The sequence below is a fragment of the Phodopus roborovskii genome, unplaced genomic scaffold (assembly GCF_943737965.1).
Source record: "Phodopus roborovskii unplaced genomic scaffold, PHOROB, whole genome shotgun sequence".
Taxonomy (NCBI): domain Eukaryota; kingdom Metazoa; phylum Chordata; class Mammalia; order Rodentia; family Cricetidae; genus Phodopus; species Phodopus roborovskii.
Window position 1 is genome coordinate 4968195 of NW_026126639.1, and position 21236 is coordinate 4989430.

Below are 21236 nucleotides of genomic sequence, written 5' to 3' on the forward strand. Positions count from 1 at the left end.
CGCTTGGTAGATGTCAGCAGTTGCTGTGATTAGAAGGAGCAAGTGTAGCATCACGACAGCTTGACCACTGCGGTAATTCAGACGAGGACGCGGCTCTTTCTCCTACCGTGTTGATGCACACAGTGGGGTTCTAGAAGACATTCAGTACCGCGGCGGGTGGAACCATCCCAAGACTCAGTAACAAGGGGAATGATTAGGATATGTAACTCAGTTCCCATAGACTGGGTTGTTAAGACGCTGACCCTTCACTGACCCTGTGAGACACATCTCCCTAAAGGGACAGCGTGGCGTAGAACAAAGTAAATCGCGTTGGATTTCCAAGCCCAACCCCCTCTAAGTGTGGCCATTCACCAAACAATCTCTGGGGCTTCAGGACAGAGTCCCACACGCAACAGGCTGAGCACAGCCATCTGACGTGACGAGAACTGCTAAGATGTAAACAGGGGTGCTGGCAAAAGCCAATAAACTAGACAAAAAAAAATTAAATAAGTAGAAAAAAAGTTTTATTCTATTGCAGGAACTTCCTAAAGCTGGTTAGAGAAGGCGTCCACAGAGTCAGCACTTGAGATCGAAGGTGTTGGGGAGTATGGATGGGGACAGGAAGACAAGCCTGGCCAGGGACAGTGTAGACAAACCGACCGTGGAGGTGGGAGGCTGACAGCCACGTCTGCAAATGATAAATAAGTGAGGAGGGGCCGCAGCATTGGACTAATGAGCCTTGAGTGCGGATCTGACGTGGGAGTGCCCGCCTGTGTGCACACTGTCCCCGAAACTGCCCTCGCTGTGAGAGGTGGGCTTTCGCGCTCTTTATTATTCCCTAAGCCACGCCTTACTGGAGAAGGGTCCAGACTTCTTTGCGGTGTACGTGGTGACTGTTTTGGTGGGCTCCCTCTGCCTACATTTCCCAGAATTCTCCCCGTCTCCTAGCCCCGCCTATCTTCCTGCCTCTACTGGCTATAGGCCAAACAGTGTTTCATCCATCAACCAATAAGAGACACATAGGCAGGGGACACCACTCTGTGGCTCATCTGTCCATGGAGTTTTCTGGAGAGGACCAGAAAGTGGGTGTTGCGGGCTGCTGGCTCCCTCTCTCGTCCACCAGCACGGCTCCACTTACTTTGACATAAAGGCGCCACACCTTATCCTGGAATCGCTTCCCTCTGGGAACAGCAGCTCCGGACTGTAGAGCACGTCGACGAGCACCGAGAACTCGGCCTGCATCATGGGGCTGAACTGCTGTTCCAGCGATGCCACGACGTCCTGAGACAAGGCACAGAGGACACACGTGAGCGCCTCTAAGATGTGGCACACATTACCCAGGGAGGACACGTGGCAGTTTCGTGCAAGATGAACGAACCCTGGCTTCCCACAACACCGAACGTTTGCAGATTACACGTCAACACTATCTGGTTTCATTCACTCATAGTCTCTGTGTCTGTCTGTCTGTCTGTCTCTCTCTCTCTCGTGTGTGTGTGTGTGTGTGTGTGTGTGTGTGAGTTTTAAATGTTTTTTAAATTATGTACATATGAAGGAGGGGTAAATATACATGACTGTGGGTACCCACAGAAGCCAGAGGGTGCCATATGCCCTGAAGCTGGACTCTCAGGAGGTTGTGAATGGCCTGACATAGGCTCTGGGACACAAACTCACATTTTCTTGGGGAGGAGTGTATGCTCTTAAGAACTCAGTTATGTCTCCAGCCTTATACATACTTTCGGGGGGCAGGGGCAGTTAAGACAGGGTTTCTCTGCATTGCTTTGGAGCCTGTCCTGGAACTCGCTCTGTAGATCAGGCTGGCTTCGAACTCACAGAGATCCTCCTGCCTGCGGCTGCCTCCCAAGTGCTGGGATTAAAGGCGTGTGTCACTGCTGCCCGGCTCCTTATACATACTTCTAAACTAATTCATGAGATAATGGATTGGTAGGTAACTGCCAAACTTCTGAGGATACATGTGTAAGAGTGGATCAGAGGTACACATGGGCAACCACTAAACATCATTTCCTGTGTGTCCCTGGTCACCCAAAGCTAAGCATTTAGTCCAATGGAAACATTCACCGATATGTTATCCGAAGATATTTGCATACCACACAGGGTTTAGGGACATTCAATACTATTTCAAATTATATTTATTGATAGGTCTGATTGGTCACACATCTGACAGATTCTTTCCATCCCATTCCTTGCTCAAAAAGAATCCAGGTGCTATTTCTGAATCAGGTCAAAATATTCTCAGGGAGATGAACTCCCCCATTCAGCATCAAGGCTGAGGGCGTATGATGGCCAGGGTCACTCTACTTTGCCTGAGGAGGACATTACGCAGCCCTGACCAGGCAGACATGTAAGTCCTAAGTAGAAAGCCAAGATCCATTCAGCTCTAGGGGCCTTGCCCAGAGAGCTAGCAAATGGGTAGACACAATGCCAGGTTCCTGAGAGACCTAACGCTTCATTTTCCAGGCCTCCAATCAGCCTCCTGGGGAAATCTGATAACAGTTAAAAAGGAAGAAAATGCTGTATTACACAAAGGAGGCAACACTTGTCAGAGATGGCCACATCTGGTGAAACCAGACTGATGTGTTCTCTATTAACTTCTGCTAGTGGACAAACAAAACTCAAAGGGATTTGAGGAGTTGAGTCCTCCTTCCCTCTGTGAATCAGAATTGCCACACTTGACATCAGGACACCGGCAGCCATGTAGGTTTGCTGCGGAGATTTAAAGCAAGTTCCAAGAACAACCCTTGACACACACTTCAGATGTCAGCCCCCACTAATACAGAGCGTGCATGAGCCATGAGTATCACCTTCCTGTCACACGGGTGGCCTCTCTTCCACCCCAATCTAACTGCTCTACACGGTGACACAACTCTCCACGGCCACCTTCCCTTGGCTTCTGCGACGCCATTGTTAACTTTCCACTGATGTCCCGACCCTTCATTAAGCCCCGTTTGCTCATGGTCGTGCTACAGCTATGTCTTCTGCAGAGACTGCTTACCCAATTCTGTGGGCTCTTTATGCATGCTGGAACATTCTGGATTGATATTCCCAGCACGGACATCTTTCCACACCACTCCAGACTCACACACCCAGCTAACTGGCTGGCAGACCCACTTATGTATTAGAAAAGGCATCTCAAACTTAGAATTCCCCGAAAGACCGCCAATTCTAAGCCCTCCCCCCAACCTTTATCTCTCCCGCTGTCTTAGTGAATGAGGCAGTCACGTCTAACTAGGAGTGATCCTTGACTCTTCTTCCCGTCACCCCACAATTCATCCATCCACCTACCAGAAAACACATCCCAAAGTCTATCCACTTCTCTCCAATACGGTTGCTGCCTTATTTGCTTAAGGTTTTATTTTTAACCGTGTGTCTATGTGTGTCTGTGTGTGGGCACATCTGTGTGCAGCTGCCCATGGAGGCCAGAGGGGCTGGCTCCCTGCAGCTGAAGTTACAAGCGATGTGAGCCACCCAAGGTTAAGTGCTGAGTCAGACTCTGGTCCTCAGCAGGAGAGGAGCATGGTCCTGCTCTGCGGGAATCCCTGCCCCTTTCACACCTACAATGGAGTCCAGTATCTTGCCAGGGTATACAACAAATGCCATGAGCTGAATGGCTTACAGATGGCAGTTTGGTTCTCACAACTTGGGAGTTAGGAATCCAACTCTAATAAGAAATTAGCAGTCTTTATTTATGCCGATTTCTTGGGTCATACAGGGTCCCTGTCACAGTGTCCCCATGCGGTAGAGAAGAGAAACACACCTCTTTAGGGCTACAGTACAAGAAAACTAGCCACATTCGTGGGGCTCACCCACAATACCTGATCATCTCCCAAGCCCTCTCTCAGAATACAGTCAGCCTCTGACCTGCCTGGAGACAAGACCTGCTAAGAAAGCCTGAGGGTGAAGTGAGTTCGTATGAGCCACTGTTTACCCCACACAAGATCACACAAGAGACAGAAACTGGGACACAGGTGTACATCTGCACAGAGGAAAGACCCATGGGAAGCCAGCCACCCACAGTCAGGGACAGCGGTCTCAGAGGAAACCAACCCCTACTGATACCTAGATCCAAGAGTCCTGCCTCCTGAGACACAAGAGAATACATTTCTACTGCTTGAAGAATCCTGCCTATGATGTTTTGTTATGGCAGCCCCAGAAAATTAAAGCCACGTGTCATTTGCTCACTGGGCCCAAATGTACAGGCATGGATGGAAGCTTGCAAACGGACCATGCAAGGGCCTGGTGAAGAGAGGGGCTGGCTGATTTTGACCCAGGGGATGTAAGTGAACACTGGAATATAAACTGAGTCAACATCATTAAAACTTAATTTATCACATGTATCATCAATTGTAAGTTATTTTTACTGATTTTATTATTGGCATTATAATTATATCTTGCGATCAAGGGGCCACTACTCACTCAGAAACTACCAGAACGCATTGTCACATCACTCATTAAGAAGTAACTCAGGACAATCTGTTCATAAACTACGAAAGAACAGGTGGTAACAGAAAGCTAGAGAAGAAAGCTTCGCCCCAGGAAGAGTCGGATATTTCCAACTACATTGTATTATATGGCACATTTTAAGAATACAGAAGCTGGAAAAGAGTAACGGCACATCATGCTCTCATTGTACCTGTAACTTCTCGATAATGTTTCTGTAATCCCATGCCGGCCCTCCAAGAGCTTCCTTGAAGCGAGGTCCAGAGCGAGCGGAGAGCCTCCAGCCCATGGCCGCCCTCTGCACCGTGCTTGAATGGGTCTTCATGAAGAGTGTGTTAACCTGGCCATCCAAATCGACTGGGATTGCAATCCCACGATTTTTGGCTGAAATGAAAAGGGAAAAAAAAAAAAAAAAAAAAAAAAGATGTGAAGAATTTCTCTCTCAATTTGGTTAAAGTGTTTAAACATTGGCCAAACACACTAATAAACATGGAAGAAAAAAATATTTTAAAGAAAGAAAAGCAAATGAAAGAAAGGCCTAAATCTTCAAACTCTGTCATGCGATCGTTTCACACACTTTCAGGTTAAAAGCTACGGAAGCTATTTCAGTTCTTCAGACCAATTAGCAATGTGTGATCACTGAACCTTCAAGACCCCTATTTGATTTCCTGGTGATTCATGTTTGAGATGGACTTCATTTCAACATCGATACCGAAAAGCACCTTAACAAGCACACAGATCTTTACCTTCCTGGACGCCAAAGAAAATAAAAACTCAGACAGAAAACACACAGCAAAATCCTGCCAAGCTATTAACTTAATTAGAGGGTTATTGTGTGTGTTTACATGTGTATGTGTGTGCCCATAAAACTGCATGTGATCAAACATCTGACAGCAGGAATGGTGGAAAAGTTAAAGGATATATATATATACCTTCCTTGGAAGGTGGTCCATAGTGCCCATCTTTTTTCCTAAGACCCAGGGACATATGGATCGTAACAGACTTGTGTAGCCATAACTCTGGGCAATCAGGATGCTTGTCATGAGGAAAATGGAAGTTCTGCAGCATTTCTACCAGACCGAGTAAAGCAGTAACTAGACCATTGGGGAAAAATTGGCCCATGAAAGATTGGACTTGGCACAGGTCTGTCCAGTGGCCCTGGCTTCACTGGAAACTACACTGGGGTTATCAGAGCTACTCAAGAAGCCACCTGAGTCATAGGAGAGGAAGTTCCTCCTCCCTCTAACTAGCAAACTCATATGTCTGATGCAGCTGTTGTCACCCAGAGGAAAATGTTGGAGAAACATAAAGGATCCTCTCAAGAAAGAAGGGTCTCTGACTGTAGAGTGTCAATGGTAAAGACTTAGAGAAGATTCTAACCGCAGAGTGTCAATGGTAAAGACTTAGAAGATTCTAACTGGAGAGTGTCAACAGTGAAAACTCAGAGAAGATTCTAACTGGAGAGTGTCAATAGTGAAGACCTAGAGAAGATCTTAACTGTAGAGTGTCAATGGTGAAGACTCAGAGAAGATTCAAACTGTAGAGTGTCAACGGTGGAGACTCAGAGAGAAGAGTCTAACTGTTGAGTGTCAATGGTAAAGATTTAAAGAAAAGATTCTAACTGTAGAGTGTCAACAGTGAAGACTTAGAAGATTCTAGCTGTAGAGTGTCAACAGTGAGGATGGTGAAGACTTAGAGAAGATTCTAGCTGTAGAGTGTCAACGGTGAAGACTCGGAGAAGGAGTCCAACTGTAGAGTGTCAACAGTGAAGACTCGGAGAAGGAGTCCAACTGTAGAGTGTCAATGGTGAAGACAGACCATAAGATGAAGGGTACGAGGAGGGGCCACACCAGGGCAGGTCCAGCAGAGGGGGAAATGCATGGAGATTCCAGCCACCGAGCAAATCCCCCTTAACACTCACTGCTGTTCCCTGCCTGTCTCACAAATGCACACTTGTACATATACACACATGAACACACTTGTACATACACACACACATACACAGATATGCATACACACAAAGGGGAAGTTCCCTGTCATTTGCCCAGCCCTTCTCATAGAATTCCAGGTCAACCTTTCTTATTTCTGCAGGGAGAGGAGAGGAGGGGAGGGGACTGGAGGGGAGGGATGAGGAGAGGAGGAGAGGGGAGGGAGAGCAGGAGAGGGGAGGGAGGGGAGAGGGGAGGGAAGGGAAGGGGAGGGGAGGAGAAAGAGGAGAGGAGGGAGAGAATAGGGAGACAGGGAGGCTAGAGAGACAGAGGTGAAGTGAGCAGGAGAGCAAGAGAGAGGGGGGGGGAGAGATGGAAAAGAAGAGAAAACTGAGTGAGGAAGGAAGGGGAGAGGGAGAGCGGGGAAGGGTAATGGAAGAGAGAGAGGGAGAGAAACAAGATCAGACTTCCTTACACAGAATGAGGAAAACACTAGACCCGACTGTTGGAAATTCCCCACCAAACAACACCATTAAACATTTCTTTAAAACAAGCAATTTCTGCAGCCAGCACAGAGTCTGGTACCAACTGAAGTACAAGTCCCAGCTGAAGGCTTAGGAAGGCTGGCAGCGGGGAGCAATCCTCCTGACGTAGTGCACCGCTGGCTGCCCAGATCCTAAAACAGACTCCTACTGCCCCATCGATTTCCCGTTGAAGCACGCCACACCGCACCGGGACTCCTGAGGGACGGGCAGCCTCCACACTGCCGAGCAACACATGCTTTTATAGATACTTAATCTTCCTCCATGGCTAAACCCCGCAGACTTCTGTTCTTTCCCACATGGGCAGCATTTGCTTTGAACATTCGAGCAACTGAACTCGGGATGGAGCTGCTTCAGGACCACTCCCCAACCAACCTTACAGCTCTTCCCTTTCCTTCCTCACAACACACTGCAGCCAGCTTCCCCTCTGCTTACGCCATGCACTGACCGCCCCGGCATGAGCCGGATGCGTTAGGTGGCAGCCACCGTCTAGGGATAGTTGTAAGGTTACGGCAGACAGGGCTGGAGAAGTGGCTGAGTGGTCGTGTGTACATATTTCCAGAGCATCTGAGTTCAGGTCTCAGAGCCATGTTGCCCTCTTCTGGCCTGCGTGGTCTGCATGCATGTGCACAAACCAAGACACACGGAGACACACATGATTGAAAACAACAATAATAAAATGGTTTTTAAATGGTGTGGCATGCAAGGGAACACTAGGGGGATACTTTCCTGATGATGCCCATGGGACATCAACGATGAGTTTGTCTCCTATGTGAGTGCGTGCGCTCACAGCAACACGTGCCCACCCAGGGTCCACCTGTGAGCCGCTGTCCTACTTACTCTTCTACAGAGGCACACGGAGAGGTAGCAGAAGAAACCCCAGCATCCTACAGTGTTAGATTATTCTGTTCCCCAATCTACACCACTGTTTTTGACCTCGTGTCCTATCTTTACACAAACTACACCATATGAATTCCAGGTAAAATACACAACTTTCCAGGCTGAGATGTAAACTGTAGCCTGTGGTTAAACCATGACCTTGAAGCTATAAAAGAAGATTAACCCTGCAACTGAGCAAAATGTATTTGAGTTAAAGCAAGCCAAGTGTTCACACAACAGTTACCAAACATTTTAAGGGCTGGTGACACGTCTCTGTGCTAGGACACATTCCCAGCATGCACAAAGCTCTTGGTTCATTTCCCAGTACCTCATGACAACAACAAATTAAACTAAAGAATAAACAGACTCTACAAACGTGGCCTGAATTAGGTTCTCTGCTCTGTCAAAATAATAGAGACAATTAATTTGAAATCAAACAGACAATGCTGAGTTAGATTGCCACAGATTGTTTAAAGGGCTCATGGGAAGCATTTGTTTTATCTTGTTTACATGAGCATTAACTATGAAAACAACATTTTCAGGTCAAAACCATGATTAAATGCCATCAAGCTAGAAACCTTCTGGGATCTGTGGTGTATACACAGCAGGGTAAATCCCCACAGTTAACAATCAGCTAATGATCCTGCTATGCCCAGCCATTCTCCATGCCTGCAGCGTGTAATAAGGGTCATATTAAACTTCTTATAAAGAAGTGTTCCTCTTTTGCCTCTGAGTTAGAACTACTGCCGTGTTAAGGGCATGTCACCAGAGAGTAGGCATCCAAGTCCCTAACAAATGAGTGGGAGAGGAGATGGCCGCTGCCCATGCACTTTGCTTTGGGAGACCTCTGTCTAGAGAAAACGACTTCTCAAAAGTGAGCCACCTTTACTCACAGGTATTTTTATTACATGGCTAACCCCCTAATTAGGATTATAAATCCTAAAACTTTCCTGGACATGACAAGTCTTTCCAGGGGCTCTAAGATGTAATCAAAATCTGTTTCTAATTATACTTCATTAGATATTGTGTGTTGTGTGAATATTTTTAATTAGCTGGAGTCACTGATAGTGTCTGCCAGACCAAACCCTCTGAAAACACATATAACTCTGTGATAGGTGCCACGGAAGAAAATGCTTAGATATACACACTGACAGGTATGAGGAGAGCAGAGCAGGAAGAGTAAGAATTAATTAGAAAAATATGGCTGGCTGTCAGCCCATCAGAGCCAGAGCAGCTGGAGCTGCCAGATGGAGATGTGGGTGGGAGCCGCATCTGTTCCCCAGCAGGCCCAAGTCCCTGTGAGAAATCTGTACACGATTGTGTGTGTGTGTGTGTGTGTTCATCTGTGAAAGGATGTGTGTGTGAGTGTGCGTGCATGCACACACACACACACACACGTATGGGCAGAGGCCAGAAGACAGCTTTGCCTCTATTTCCTCAGACTCCAGCTCATTTTTGTAGGTAGGCTCTCTCACTAGCCTGGAATTTGGCAAGCAGGCCAGGCTGGCTGGCCAGTAAGCCTCAGAGACACACCAATCTCGGCCTCCCTGGTACTGGGATTATGGGCACGTGCCAGGGTCAATGCTTTTTTTATATGGCACTGAAGGTTGAACTCGGGACCTCTGGCAAGTATTTCACTTACTGAGCTATTTCCCCAGCCCACTGGAGTTTCAAATAGGGAGAGCGTTGAATGTATGGACACATACTTCCTGTGTGGAACGCAACTCCACTACATGGATGCCCATTCGTCCTCTATGTGAACAAAGCTATACTTCTTATGATCACTCAAGAATAAGACTCAGGGGGCTGGAGAGATGGCTCAGTCGTTAAAGGCTAGGCTCACAACCAAAAACATAAGACTCAAGCCTGACTAGTCACCTTCTTAGACAAAGATGAGTCCACACCACGAAAGCTGTGAGTGTGTTCTAGGTATCTCAAAGCCCCCCCCATCCATTCCCCATTCCTCATCTTCCTCTCTGTGGGACAGGAGGAACTCACAATAAGATGTCCCCAGTCTCCCAAGTGCAGAGGTTAAGGCCACCATGCTCACTCCAGAAAGCGCAAGGATTTTGACAGTAATGCCCAAAAGATGCAGACAAATCAAAATGTGAACATCCTCTGAGAATTAAGCAGCACCTCAGACTCACAGAAGCTATTCTGAAAATGAAATTTAACCTAAAAGGAAGTGGATTGGGACAATAGCTCAGCCAGGAAAGCCTAATGCGTGACAAGCATGAATGCCTGAGTTCTGTCGCCCAGAACAAGTCAAGCTTGGCAGCGTACACTCATAACCCCAGCACTGGGAGACAGCAGGACCCCAGGACCACTGGCCAGCCTGCCTGACCTACTTGGCAAGTTCCAGACTGGCGGAGAACCTCTCTAAAAGACAAGTTACCCTCTGACCTACACACACCTGCTCACACATGTGCAAACACTTAACACAGAACTAAAAAGCCCTAGAAGATAAAATAAAAATTCCAATGCAATTTTAAGAAAACTGGTTACCAGACAGCCAAAGAGCTCATTTCTTAATATGTGTAACGGTTGAGCTCAAATCACAGGAAGGGACTCTTCACAGGAAAGGAAATGCCAATGGCTCAATTGTATGGAGTAGTTTTCTCCATCACACATAGAAGAGAAAAACACATTAAAACACTAACAATATTTTTACTAAGATTGACAAACTCCAAACATGATGTTAAGGAGAAAGGCATTCTCTGGCATTGCTGGTGGTTAACAGGATAGTGGTTTTCATAACACAGAAGGGCCATTCACAGGCATTAACTCTACTCCTTCATGTTAGCGATAACCGCAAACATTAGATGTTTACGAATAGGATGAGGTACAAAAGGACATTGAGCCACAGGGGTGCTCATTGGTTTCTCCGAACTTTATTGTTGCAGATATCACAGATTATCTATCTGTGTGTTCTGGGTGTCATGAAAGGCTCCAGAGCTTTCTAGGAGATTAAGGCCCTTGGCCTTACACGTGTTTCTGCTTTCTTTACGTGCTCTCTCTACCTCTAACACCCTAGAAACTCACTGAGAGCAGGAAAACGTTTACTTCAGCTACAATAATACCTTCCAGATAGCGAGGAGTCGTTAAACAATTCGTGGAAAATGTCTGTAAAATAGTATGCTATGTTTTAACTTGTTGCAAGTTCAGGAAGATGATTTTGTTTTGAGCCAGCATTTGGTTTTCTGGACCTCTCACCTGCGTGGTTCAGCAGAAGCCAGGGTTCTGCACACAGGAGATGAATACTCCACCCCTGGGCTAACAATGAAGATGTAAAACCATAATCACAAGGGTGCATTGCTTCAAACTCCTTAAAGTCCCACTACAACACCCCCAGGGGATTAAAACATACATTTATTTAATGCAGGCTTTCTAAAGGGTTAATGTTTTTTACACTGCATTCATTTTAAGAATGGCTGGCTTGAAGTCTGTTCATTAGGCAAAGCATTTGTAAAAGGCATTTCATGCGATTTCCATGAGGGAAATCAATAGTATGGCCAACCAACTACCCATTGTTAATCCCCCCAGGTCACATGCCAACTATGAGACAAATGGGCAGAATTCTTTCCTAAGTGAAATAATACGGAAGTCGTTAGCAGATGCGTTTGCTGGAAGCCTTCCTACCATGTGTTGTTCAGGAATGGGTAGACTGAGGAATAGCATCTAACCGAGTCCGGCTAGAGATCCCCTTGGCCTTGACATCCTCCACATTCAGCAAGCACTAACTGTTCCCAGGGAAGGAAGAACTGACTTAATGAGTGTGGCTGCTGCTTTCTTCTTGTGTGTTTTACACTGAGTGTATACGAGGGAAAGACGATGGAGTGTTTTGATGATGGACAGGTTGAGCTAAGGGTACCAGAGAGCACTTGAGAAACAGATGCTTCACACACGTAAACTTTAATGGACATCTGCCCTCACGAGAAATGTGCTTACCAATTCACAAATGCATCCAAATGCTTTATAAAGATATAACACCCCCCAATCTTGCCTTATTTCAAAGATATATAATCCTCTATTCTCTTAACTATTATGTGTCTCACATGTTTGCGTTGTGCCAAATTTCAGTGTTGCTGTGCATTTTGGAAGGAAGCAGAAATAGAAATGATGGAGTGTGTGAGCAGTAAAGCTTCACACACACACGGGTACCACCTGGGCTGAACGTCACAGAGGTCACTCTTGCAGACTGCCCCATGCCTCAGGAAACCTGACCTAACCAGAGGGGTTCACTGGGCTCAGAAACAGGCCAGTTCCCAAGAGAGATGGGAGACCCCAGCAAGCAAATGGGTCACACTGTGGGTGTCCCTCTGCTTTCCTGTTGTACAGAAAGGAACTCTGAGCCAGTCCACTCTGTACCCTGCCTCTGCCTTCCACAGTCCTTGCTGTCTGTGAAGCTCCAACCTTCGCTCAAGTCATAGGAATAGTCATTCTGTTTACGAGGACATGCCAGATCCCAGAATGGCACACAGATTAATTTGACCTTTAGCTCAAATCTGTTATCACGTTGCCTTTTGTTATGAGCCAAGGTGATGTCACCATAGTCAACACACACCTATTGTGATGGCTAGCGACTCATTGTTAACAGGACTTACAAAAACTAGAAGACGCTGTTGGGTGTGTTCCCAGAGATGTTTAACCAAAGACTGATCCACCCTGCACGAGATGGCACAGCCTGTACCTGGGGTCCCCAACTGAATAAAGAGAAAGCGGGCTGCCCATCTCTCTCTGCCTCCTGGCTGTGGGTGCAGGGTGACCAGCGGCCACAGCTAGAGACACACTTGTCACCAGGCCATCCCCACTATGATAATATGAAGTGATATAATATATGGATGTATGATATGAGATGAAGACACGCTATGACTATAAGGCACGATGTGATGTAGTGATATAGTATAATGATGATGGTATGATAGTATAGGATGATATGTTAATAAGGGATTATATGGCATGCACAGATATGAAAATATATGAAGATATGGCATGATAATGTAAAATGATGACATGGAAATATATAATTAAATGACATGATAGCATGGCACAATATAATGATATGATACTAGGTGTGATGGTATATAATAAGATGTGACATGACACTGTATGACAGGAAGATTTGATTTATGATAATGATATGATATGAGGAGGTGATACAGATGATTGTATGATGTGGGATACATGATATAATATGGTGACAGTATAAAACAGTATGCCGTATAATGCCATGATATGATATAATCTATAATTAAATGACATATATAACAATATGATATTAAATTATATGGCATGATACAATATGAATATATGACTTTATATTATTGAATGGCATGCTACAATGTGATGGTGTGATATGATACGATGACACAAAATGAAATTATATGATGTGATGACATATAATATGATACAATATGATGAGGTGATGTATGAGATGATGATACAACATACAGTACATAACAATATAATGTGATATTACACAACAATATGAAATAGTACAACACATGATATAATTGAGTTCCATGTGATGACACAGCATGATGATATGATACGAAATCATGAAGGTATTATATATTATTGAATGACATGCTACAATATGATGGTGTGATATGATACGATGATATAAACAAAAGATATGTGATAATGCTATAATATGACACATGATGATATGATATATATGATATGATGATTTGATGGTGTGATCATGTGATGATGGAGAGAATGGTGTATGACATTATATGACCTCAGCCTCCTATGGATATCTTTATTTTTAGGATTTGTTTTATTTTTAATGACCGTGTGTGTGTGTGTGTGTGTGTGTGTGTGTGTGTGTGTGTGTGTGTGTATCTCAGTTTGTACATGTTACTGCAATGCCCATGGAGGCCAGAAGAAGACTCTGATCCCCTGAAGCTGGAGTCACCAGCCATTGAGAGTGACCAGATATGAGTGCTGGGTACAGTACCCAGGCCCTCTACAAAGCACACTCCTAACTGCTGAGCCATCTTTATACGTGTGGTGGCATCAGCCAGAATAAAATAGAAACCATAAGGGGAGTATGAGTAGCAAGGAGAGCCCATCCTGGAGAGGAAGGAAAGAAATGGCTTCTGTGAAGAAATTTCAACAGAAATAATTTTGTTGTTTGAAATAGGGTTTCATGTAGCCCGTACTATATAGTGTAGGCTTGCCTTAAACTCCTGATCCTCCTGTCCCTATCTCGAAAATGATGGGATCACAGCTGTGTCCTGTCACAGACGGTGAATTTAGGATGTAAGACAGAGGGGTCAACAGAAGAGGAAAAGGAAGGTCAGCCTCGTGGAGATAGAACAGATACGGTGCCAGAGTTCACTTGCCATCATTTCCTCGGCTGCAGATTTTGATAGAATCGTTTAAGATTCCTTACCACACTCGATCTTGTAACACACAAAAACAAAAAGGAACCAAGTTTTTCTGAAAAACATTCAGCTTTGGCTCTGGCAAAATGAAATCTTAAAAGTAGTCTGGTGTATTTTGGGTGACTATTTTAAGCCCACAGCTCTGCTGTCTCGCCACGAGGGAACTGATCTGTCCACACCCTGAATACCTCTAGGTTTGAATTGAGACGGCAGGCACTCACGGAGTTCTCCAGCTCTCATTCACTCATCCTTCACTACCTAGTTTGTTTGCAATCCTCCTGCATAGCTCTCCTACAGGGCTAGGATTACAGGCGTACCCTGTTCCCATGCCAGACTTTGTCTGCCATTTCTTAATGCGATGCACTCTCTATGAGTGGTATGGGCTCCCACTGCATTTGCATTTGCTGCCGGAGGAAAAGGGAGAGAGGAGAGAAGGGAAGTAAAATCTAGAAATATAATCTGTAAAGTTAACACTATTTGCTTTTCATTTTGATGATGTATTTTACTGATTGATATAATTCCTACTTTGGTCCAAAAAAATTTTTAAAAACTTTTACTATTTTATTATAACTTGGAAAGCAATATATTATTAAAAATTCAGAAATTATGTCAAAGCATGAACAGATAAAAAGGCTCACTGATCACTCTAGCATGAGGAGTTGTTAGTATTTTACACAAATCCCTCTGGACACTGTGCTATGTGCATCTTTTAAAATAAAGATTAGAGTACCGTTACGTCTTTCTTTATCTTTTACACAATATGTGTGGGATCACCCCCTCCCTGTGTGTTTCTTCCCTTGCAGAGCCTCTCAGTCCTGAACACCTCGGGGGGGGGGGGGGCCCGCACAGTGAGTGCGGTGTGGAAAGTGGCCATGGCCCAGGGCACTGGAAAGGAGCTACGAGCCTGAACAGAATGGCTGATGCACACGACAGTCAGAGCTTGAGAGCGAAGAGGTCATAGAGGCCTGGTTCAGCCAGGCACAGGAGTAGAGGTGAAGGTCTCCACACAACAGTGACCCAGGATAGAGCATCAGATCAAAGCGAAACCATAAACACGGCATGGAAAACATGTCACTTACTGAACCAGTAACAACACCAGACACTTATGCATTAACTTAAGAACTGTGAGAGGGATAGAGGACCCGAGCGCTTACATACAAACTGAGGAAGAAACTTACAGGACACCAGGTGGGAAGGGAGGAGGGGAAGGGAACTTCAGTGCTGGGCAATCCAGGGCAGAACCTCAGAGGGGTGCCCAGGCCCAAGGGCCTCTGTGCCAAAGAAGCAAGCAGGGTACAGATTTTATTCATAGTTTATTCCACATATTTATAAGTAGAATTCTTATTTAAAAGTAATTTCCTAGGCAAACTATATTACTATTGTAAGGATGGAAAAATTTAGCCCAATTTTCCCTAGACTCTGCCCCCTAACAGTGAGTAGGCAAAAGGTCATTCTTGACTGTTTACGACAGGGTGGGTTTACAGACAGCACCTGTGAGTGAATGAGAACAGGAAATGAGCCGTGCCACCATACCCAGAAGCCCTAGCGAAAGCAGACTTCCTGGGCAAAGTGCGGGCTTGGATAGTTCAAATTGATTGGTCCACACCGGATGCTATTGAGATGATTGGTTTGTAATGCGCGGGCTTTGTTGTAACCCTATAAAAGCTGTCTGAACCCTGTACCCAGGGTTCCCAGTCCTGTACCCCACGTGGAGTATGGCTGCGGACCCCAGTGCACTGGAATATAAAAAAAAACCTCATGCTTCTGCATCAAGACCGCTTCTCGTGAGTGATTTGGGGGGGCCGCCTTTCCTGAGTCGGGGCGTGAGGGTCCACGCCCTCCGCGGGTCTTACACTATTAACTGCAGTACTCATCAAGTATTGTTACTATAAAAATTTCTTAGGCCAAACTGCAGATTAGGTAAAGATTAAAAATGTTTTAATGGTCATAATTAGCTGAATCATTCATTGTCTATCACATACTTATTAGGCACATACTAAATGCCTGGCCAAGATAACTGCTTCCTGAATTGTGAAATATAAATAACCAAAGGACCTATCAAAGGCTAAAGTGTAAAAGAGCTTGTCCTTGGTTACGGTGAATGCTCAATAAACATTAGCAGTGGCGAAGACCATGACCATCACAATGAAACTATAGAACACCAGGAATGGTCATATCCTCTCTATTTTCCTTTTTATTATTATTTTCCATCCATCCAAGCCTACATGTCTTCTCTATCCTCCACTTCATCCATCGTTAATCTTCACGAAGGCTAGGAAGATGGCTCAATGTGTAAGTGTTTTTGGTATAAGCTTGAGAACCTGAATTTTAGTCTCCATAATGTAGGAATTAAGACCTCAGCTAAGAATTCACTTCCCCCTGCTGCCCTCAGGGCAGGCAGTTGTAACCACAGGAAAACAAAAAACATGTTTTCTAAAGCAAAATGCTCCTTTGGTTTCCACAACCCTGAAAGTGCCCTAACCGGTCCTTGGAACCTGAGATGACTAACTGCTCCCCTCTGCTTCCCCCTCCTCCATCTGGTGCCGGGTAAATAAGCCAGCCCCCCCCCCCGGAGTAAAATAAACGGGGAAAAAAGCCTTCTTAACATCAAGCAAGAGTCCTGTGTTGTCAATCCTGACACCCTAGCCCTTCAAGCCCGCTGCCATACAGGCACGGTACCATAACCCACATAAAGCCAGGTGCATGGGTGTGCATTTGTAATCCCAGCACTCCTGCAGTGATTACACCAGCACTGCTGCAGTGATTACACCAGCACTCCTGCAGTGATTACACCAGCTCTGCTGCAGTGATTACATCAGCTCTGCTGCAGTGATTACATCAGCACTCCTGCAGTGATTACACCAGCACTCCTGCAGTGATTACATCAGCTCTGCTGCAGTGATTACACCAGCACTCCTGCAGTGATTACACCAGCACTGCTGCAGTGATTACATCAGCACTCCTGCAGTGATTACATCAGCACTCCTGCAGTGATTACACCAGCTCTGCTGCAGTGATTACACCAGCACTCCTGCAGTGATTACACCAGCACTCCTGCAGTGATTACATCAGCACTCCTGCAGTGATTACACCAGCACTCCTGCAGTGATTACACCAGCACTCCTGCAGTGATTACATCAGCTCTGCTGCAGTGATTACATCAGCACTCCTGCAGTGATTACATCAGCTCTGCTGCAGTGATTACATCACCACTCCTGCAGTGATTACACCAGCACTGCTGCAGTGATTACACCAGCACTGCTGCAGTGATTACACCAGCACTCCTGCAGTGATTACACCAGCACTGCTGCAGTGATTACACCAGCACTCCTGCAGTGATTACATCAGCTCTGCTGCAGTGATTACATCAGCACTCCTGCAGTGATTACATCAGCTCTGCTGCAGTGATTACATCACCACTCCTGCAGTGATTACACCAGCACTGCTGCAGTGATTACACCAGCACTCCTGCAGTGATTACACCAGCACTCCTGCAGTGATTACACCAGCACTGATGCAGTGATTACATCAGCACTCCTGCAGTGATTACATCAGCACTCCTGCAGTGATTACATCAGCACTGATGCAGTGATTACATCAGCACTGATGCAGTGATTACATCAGCACTCCTGCAGAGATTACATCAGCACTCCTGCAGTGATTACACCAGCACTCCTGCAGTGATTACACCAGCACTCCTGCAGTGATTACATCAGCACTCCTGCAGTGATTACATCAGCACTCCTGCAGTGATTACATCACCACTGTTGCAGTGATTACACCAGCATTCCTGCAGTGATTACATCAGCACTGCTGCAGTGATTACATCAGCACTCCTGCAGTGATTACATCAGCACGGCTGCAGTGATTACATCACCACTCCTGCAGTGATTACACCAGCACTCCTGCAGTGATTACATCAGCACTGCTGCAGTGATTACATCAGCACTCCTGCAGTGATTACACCAGCACTCCTGCAGTGATTACACCAGCACTCCTGCAGTGATTACATCAGCACTGCTGCAGTGATTACACCAGCACTCCTGCAGTGATTACATCAGCACTCCTGCAGTGATTACACCAGCACTGCTGCAGTGATTACACCAGCACTCCTGCAGTGATTACACCAGCACTCCTGCAGTGTTTACACCAGCACTCCTGCAGTGATTACATCAGCACTGCTGCAGTGATTACACCAGCACTCCTGCAGTGATTACACCAGCACTCCTGCAGTGATTACATCAGCACTGCTGCAGTGATTACACCAGCACTCCTGCAGTGATTACATCAGCTCTGCTGCAGTGATTACATCAGCACTCCTGCAGTGATTACATCAGCTCTGCTGCAGTGATTACATCAGCACTGATGCAGTGATTACATCAGCACTCCTGCAGTGATTACACCAGCACTGCTGCAGTGATTACACCAGCTCTGCTGCAGTGATTACACCAGCACTGCTGCAGCAATTACATCAGCACTCCTGCAGTGATTACATCAGCACTGCTGCAGAGATTACATCAGCACTCCTGCAGTGATTACACCAGCATTCCTGCAGTGATTACACCAGCACTGATGCAGTGGTTACATCAGCACTCCTGCAGTGATTACATCAGCACTGCTGCAGAGATTACATCAGCACTGCTGCAGAGATTACATCAGCACTCCTGCAGTGATTACATCAGCACTCCTGCAGTGAGTGGATCCCAGCACCGCTGCAGTGAGGTGGGAGGCAGAGAATAAAAAAGCCCTGGGCCAGCATGCAGGGGGAAACAACAAAGAAACCCTGTCCTAAATTAGGTTGAAGACAAGGAATAGAGAATAGCTTTAAGGTTGACCTCTGCATGCATTCACACATAATACACACCAACACACTATTATGCATAAAAATATATAACAAAACAAACTACATACAGGCATGACTTTGCACAGAGGGAAGATTCTATGAGACTTCTTTTGCTCACTTTCCCTTAGCTTAAATTTCCTGTCTTCATTCATTTATAATGTTGACGCCTTCAGTGTATAATAGGTCTTTGAATGACACAGATTTCATACAAACTATAATGCTAAAAAAATAAGCTCAAAAATGCCTAATGCCATAAAAAGTTATTAACAACATTGGGCTCTTACTAATAAATGATTCCACAATTAAAAGTAAGATAATTAGTTAAACTATTCTTACAAAATCTTACTAAGCCATTTTCTGAAGCATAATACTACTTTGAAATTTGGAAATATGAATACACTTTTCTTCCAAAACTGCCATGTTGAGAATCAGTTGCTGAACACTGACTGTCCTTCAACTTCAACAACAACAACAACAACAACAAAATGCCTGGTTTTATTTCTTTGTGAGGTTCTAGACTGGAAAGCTGCTTGCATAGCTCTTAGCTACGTACCCACTTCAGCCAGCGCCCTGATACAGGACTCCACAGAGGCTTTCTGGGCAGGGTTGGGCCAGGTACAGTTGTAGATTCTGAAGGCAGATTGCAGCAGCTGGATAAAGACTGGCTGGTGTGTCTGCAAACAGAAGGGAAGTGGTCACTCCAGGTCACTGTGCCACTATCCCTAAGTCACAGCATGCCGGAGGAGCGAGCAGAGCTGCGCCTCATCGGACAGCACCAAATACCTCGTCGTGCATAGGCAGAGGAAAACAACCAGATTCTAAGAGGTTTGGGTTGGGGGAGAGATCCGCTAGTGGGGAGGGAGGCTGGAAGGGCCCAGGGACGCGGATGTGATCCAACAATCTCATTAAATAACACATAAGTGTTAAGTTTCAAAGTGAGTCAGAACAGGCACAATCGACAAAGCTAAGGGACACACTAAAACGCACAAGAAACAATGGGACCTAAAGAAAAGGGGTGTGCCGAGGTGTGGGGAAATATAACAATGTACTGTACACATAAAGATGGCACCATTGTACTGTACACATAAAGATGGCACCATGAAACCCCCTACTCTGCTTTATTGTGGATACGTTAATGCTAAAATCAATGTGGTCAGGGCAGAAGGGCATAGTGTGAAGTAATACAAGACACAGTGGTCATCCCGAGTGGCAGAAAGGACATCCCAGCCAGACTACAGTTTCCCGGGCACTGGTGTGGCTACCTGGAGGCTGGCGCTGTTATCCGAAAAGGGCGAGTTGAAGAAGCCGCTCACGATGTTCATGACTGACTCCGTCACACATCTCTCCAGGAAGATGTCTGCGTGTTTCCTGTCTGTGGTGGTGTTACAGACCTGGAGAGGAAGGAAGGCACGTCTCTGCATTATACGTTAGCAGTGGAACCTTCTCAAAGCTGCTGTGCGAGAGTTCGGGGCTTCGTGGAGCTCCGTCAGATGCAGAGTTCTGACCCAACCCACTAAAGACATCAGTCTGTGACAGCTTCCCCTTCAAGCCCTGCTATCAATTCAGACTTCCAGTTCCTCCAGGCCCTGTGTTAACTTGCTGTTTTCTTTATTTTGCATGCCGACCTCTCCCTTGGTCCATAAACCAGATTCTGATGCCACTTCCACTGGCTGAGAGGAAGCCAAGAGTTAAGAGCCATTCTGAGTACAAAGGGAGGACAGGAATTCATGGTGACATTTTCCCTTAAAGCACCTGGGCCCATGTGAAGAGGCCACAGGCGCCGTCTGAGAGGTGTTGAGATTTGCATATGGGATGTCCTCTAAGGGCCCATGGGTTCAATCACTTAGTGTCCATCTGGGCTGGTGGTGCTATTTTGAATAACATGAAGGTACGCCCAACATTTCTATGTGTCTATGGCAGGACACTGTCATCTATAAAGTTTTCCCTACACATCCGTGCTATCAACTTGACAACATGAATTGTGTGTTCACAGCTATCTTGTACAGATTGTGGCCGTGGGTCTGATGTGTCGGTGAAGCAGTGTCTTCCTGTAAGAAGTGACTCAGGCACTGAGATCTCTGCTTCCTGTTTGGTCCAGGAGTGAGGGGAGGAACCCAGGCCCCACAGGTCTGCCCATCTGCTGTCACCCCTACCCCTCCCGCAGACTGAAGTAAGCCCTGCCCCCAAGTGCCTTCCCAGGCATTTGATCACAGCAATA

General features: G+C 45.8%; 1 protein-coding gene across 1 annotated transcript in view; it reads right to left on the reverse strand.

The window, feature by feature from the left end:
* The window catches only part of Itpr2 (inositol 1,4,5-trisphosphate receptor type 2), a 356230-nt gene that overhangs the window by 160937 nt on the left and 174057 nt on the right, over positions 1-21236 (reverse strand). Inside the window, exons 33-36 of the mRNA XM_051173394.1 lie at positions 20281-20409; positions 19572-19692; positions 4628-4818; positions 1118-1260 (exon numbers count right to left, since the gene is read on the reverse strand). Coding sequence (XP_051029351.1) covers positions 1118-1260; positions 4628-4818; positions 19572-19692; positions 20281-20409 — 584 coding nt within the window. The remainder of the gene's footprint in view (positions 1-1117; positions 1261-4627; positions 4819-19571; positions 19693-20280; positions 20410-21236) is intronic.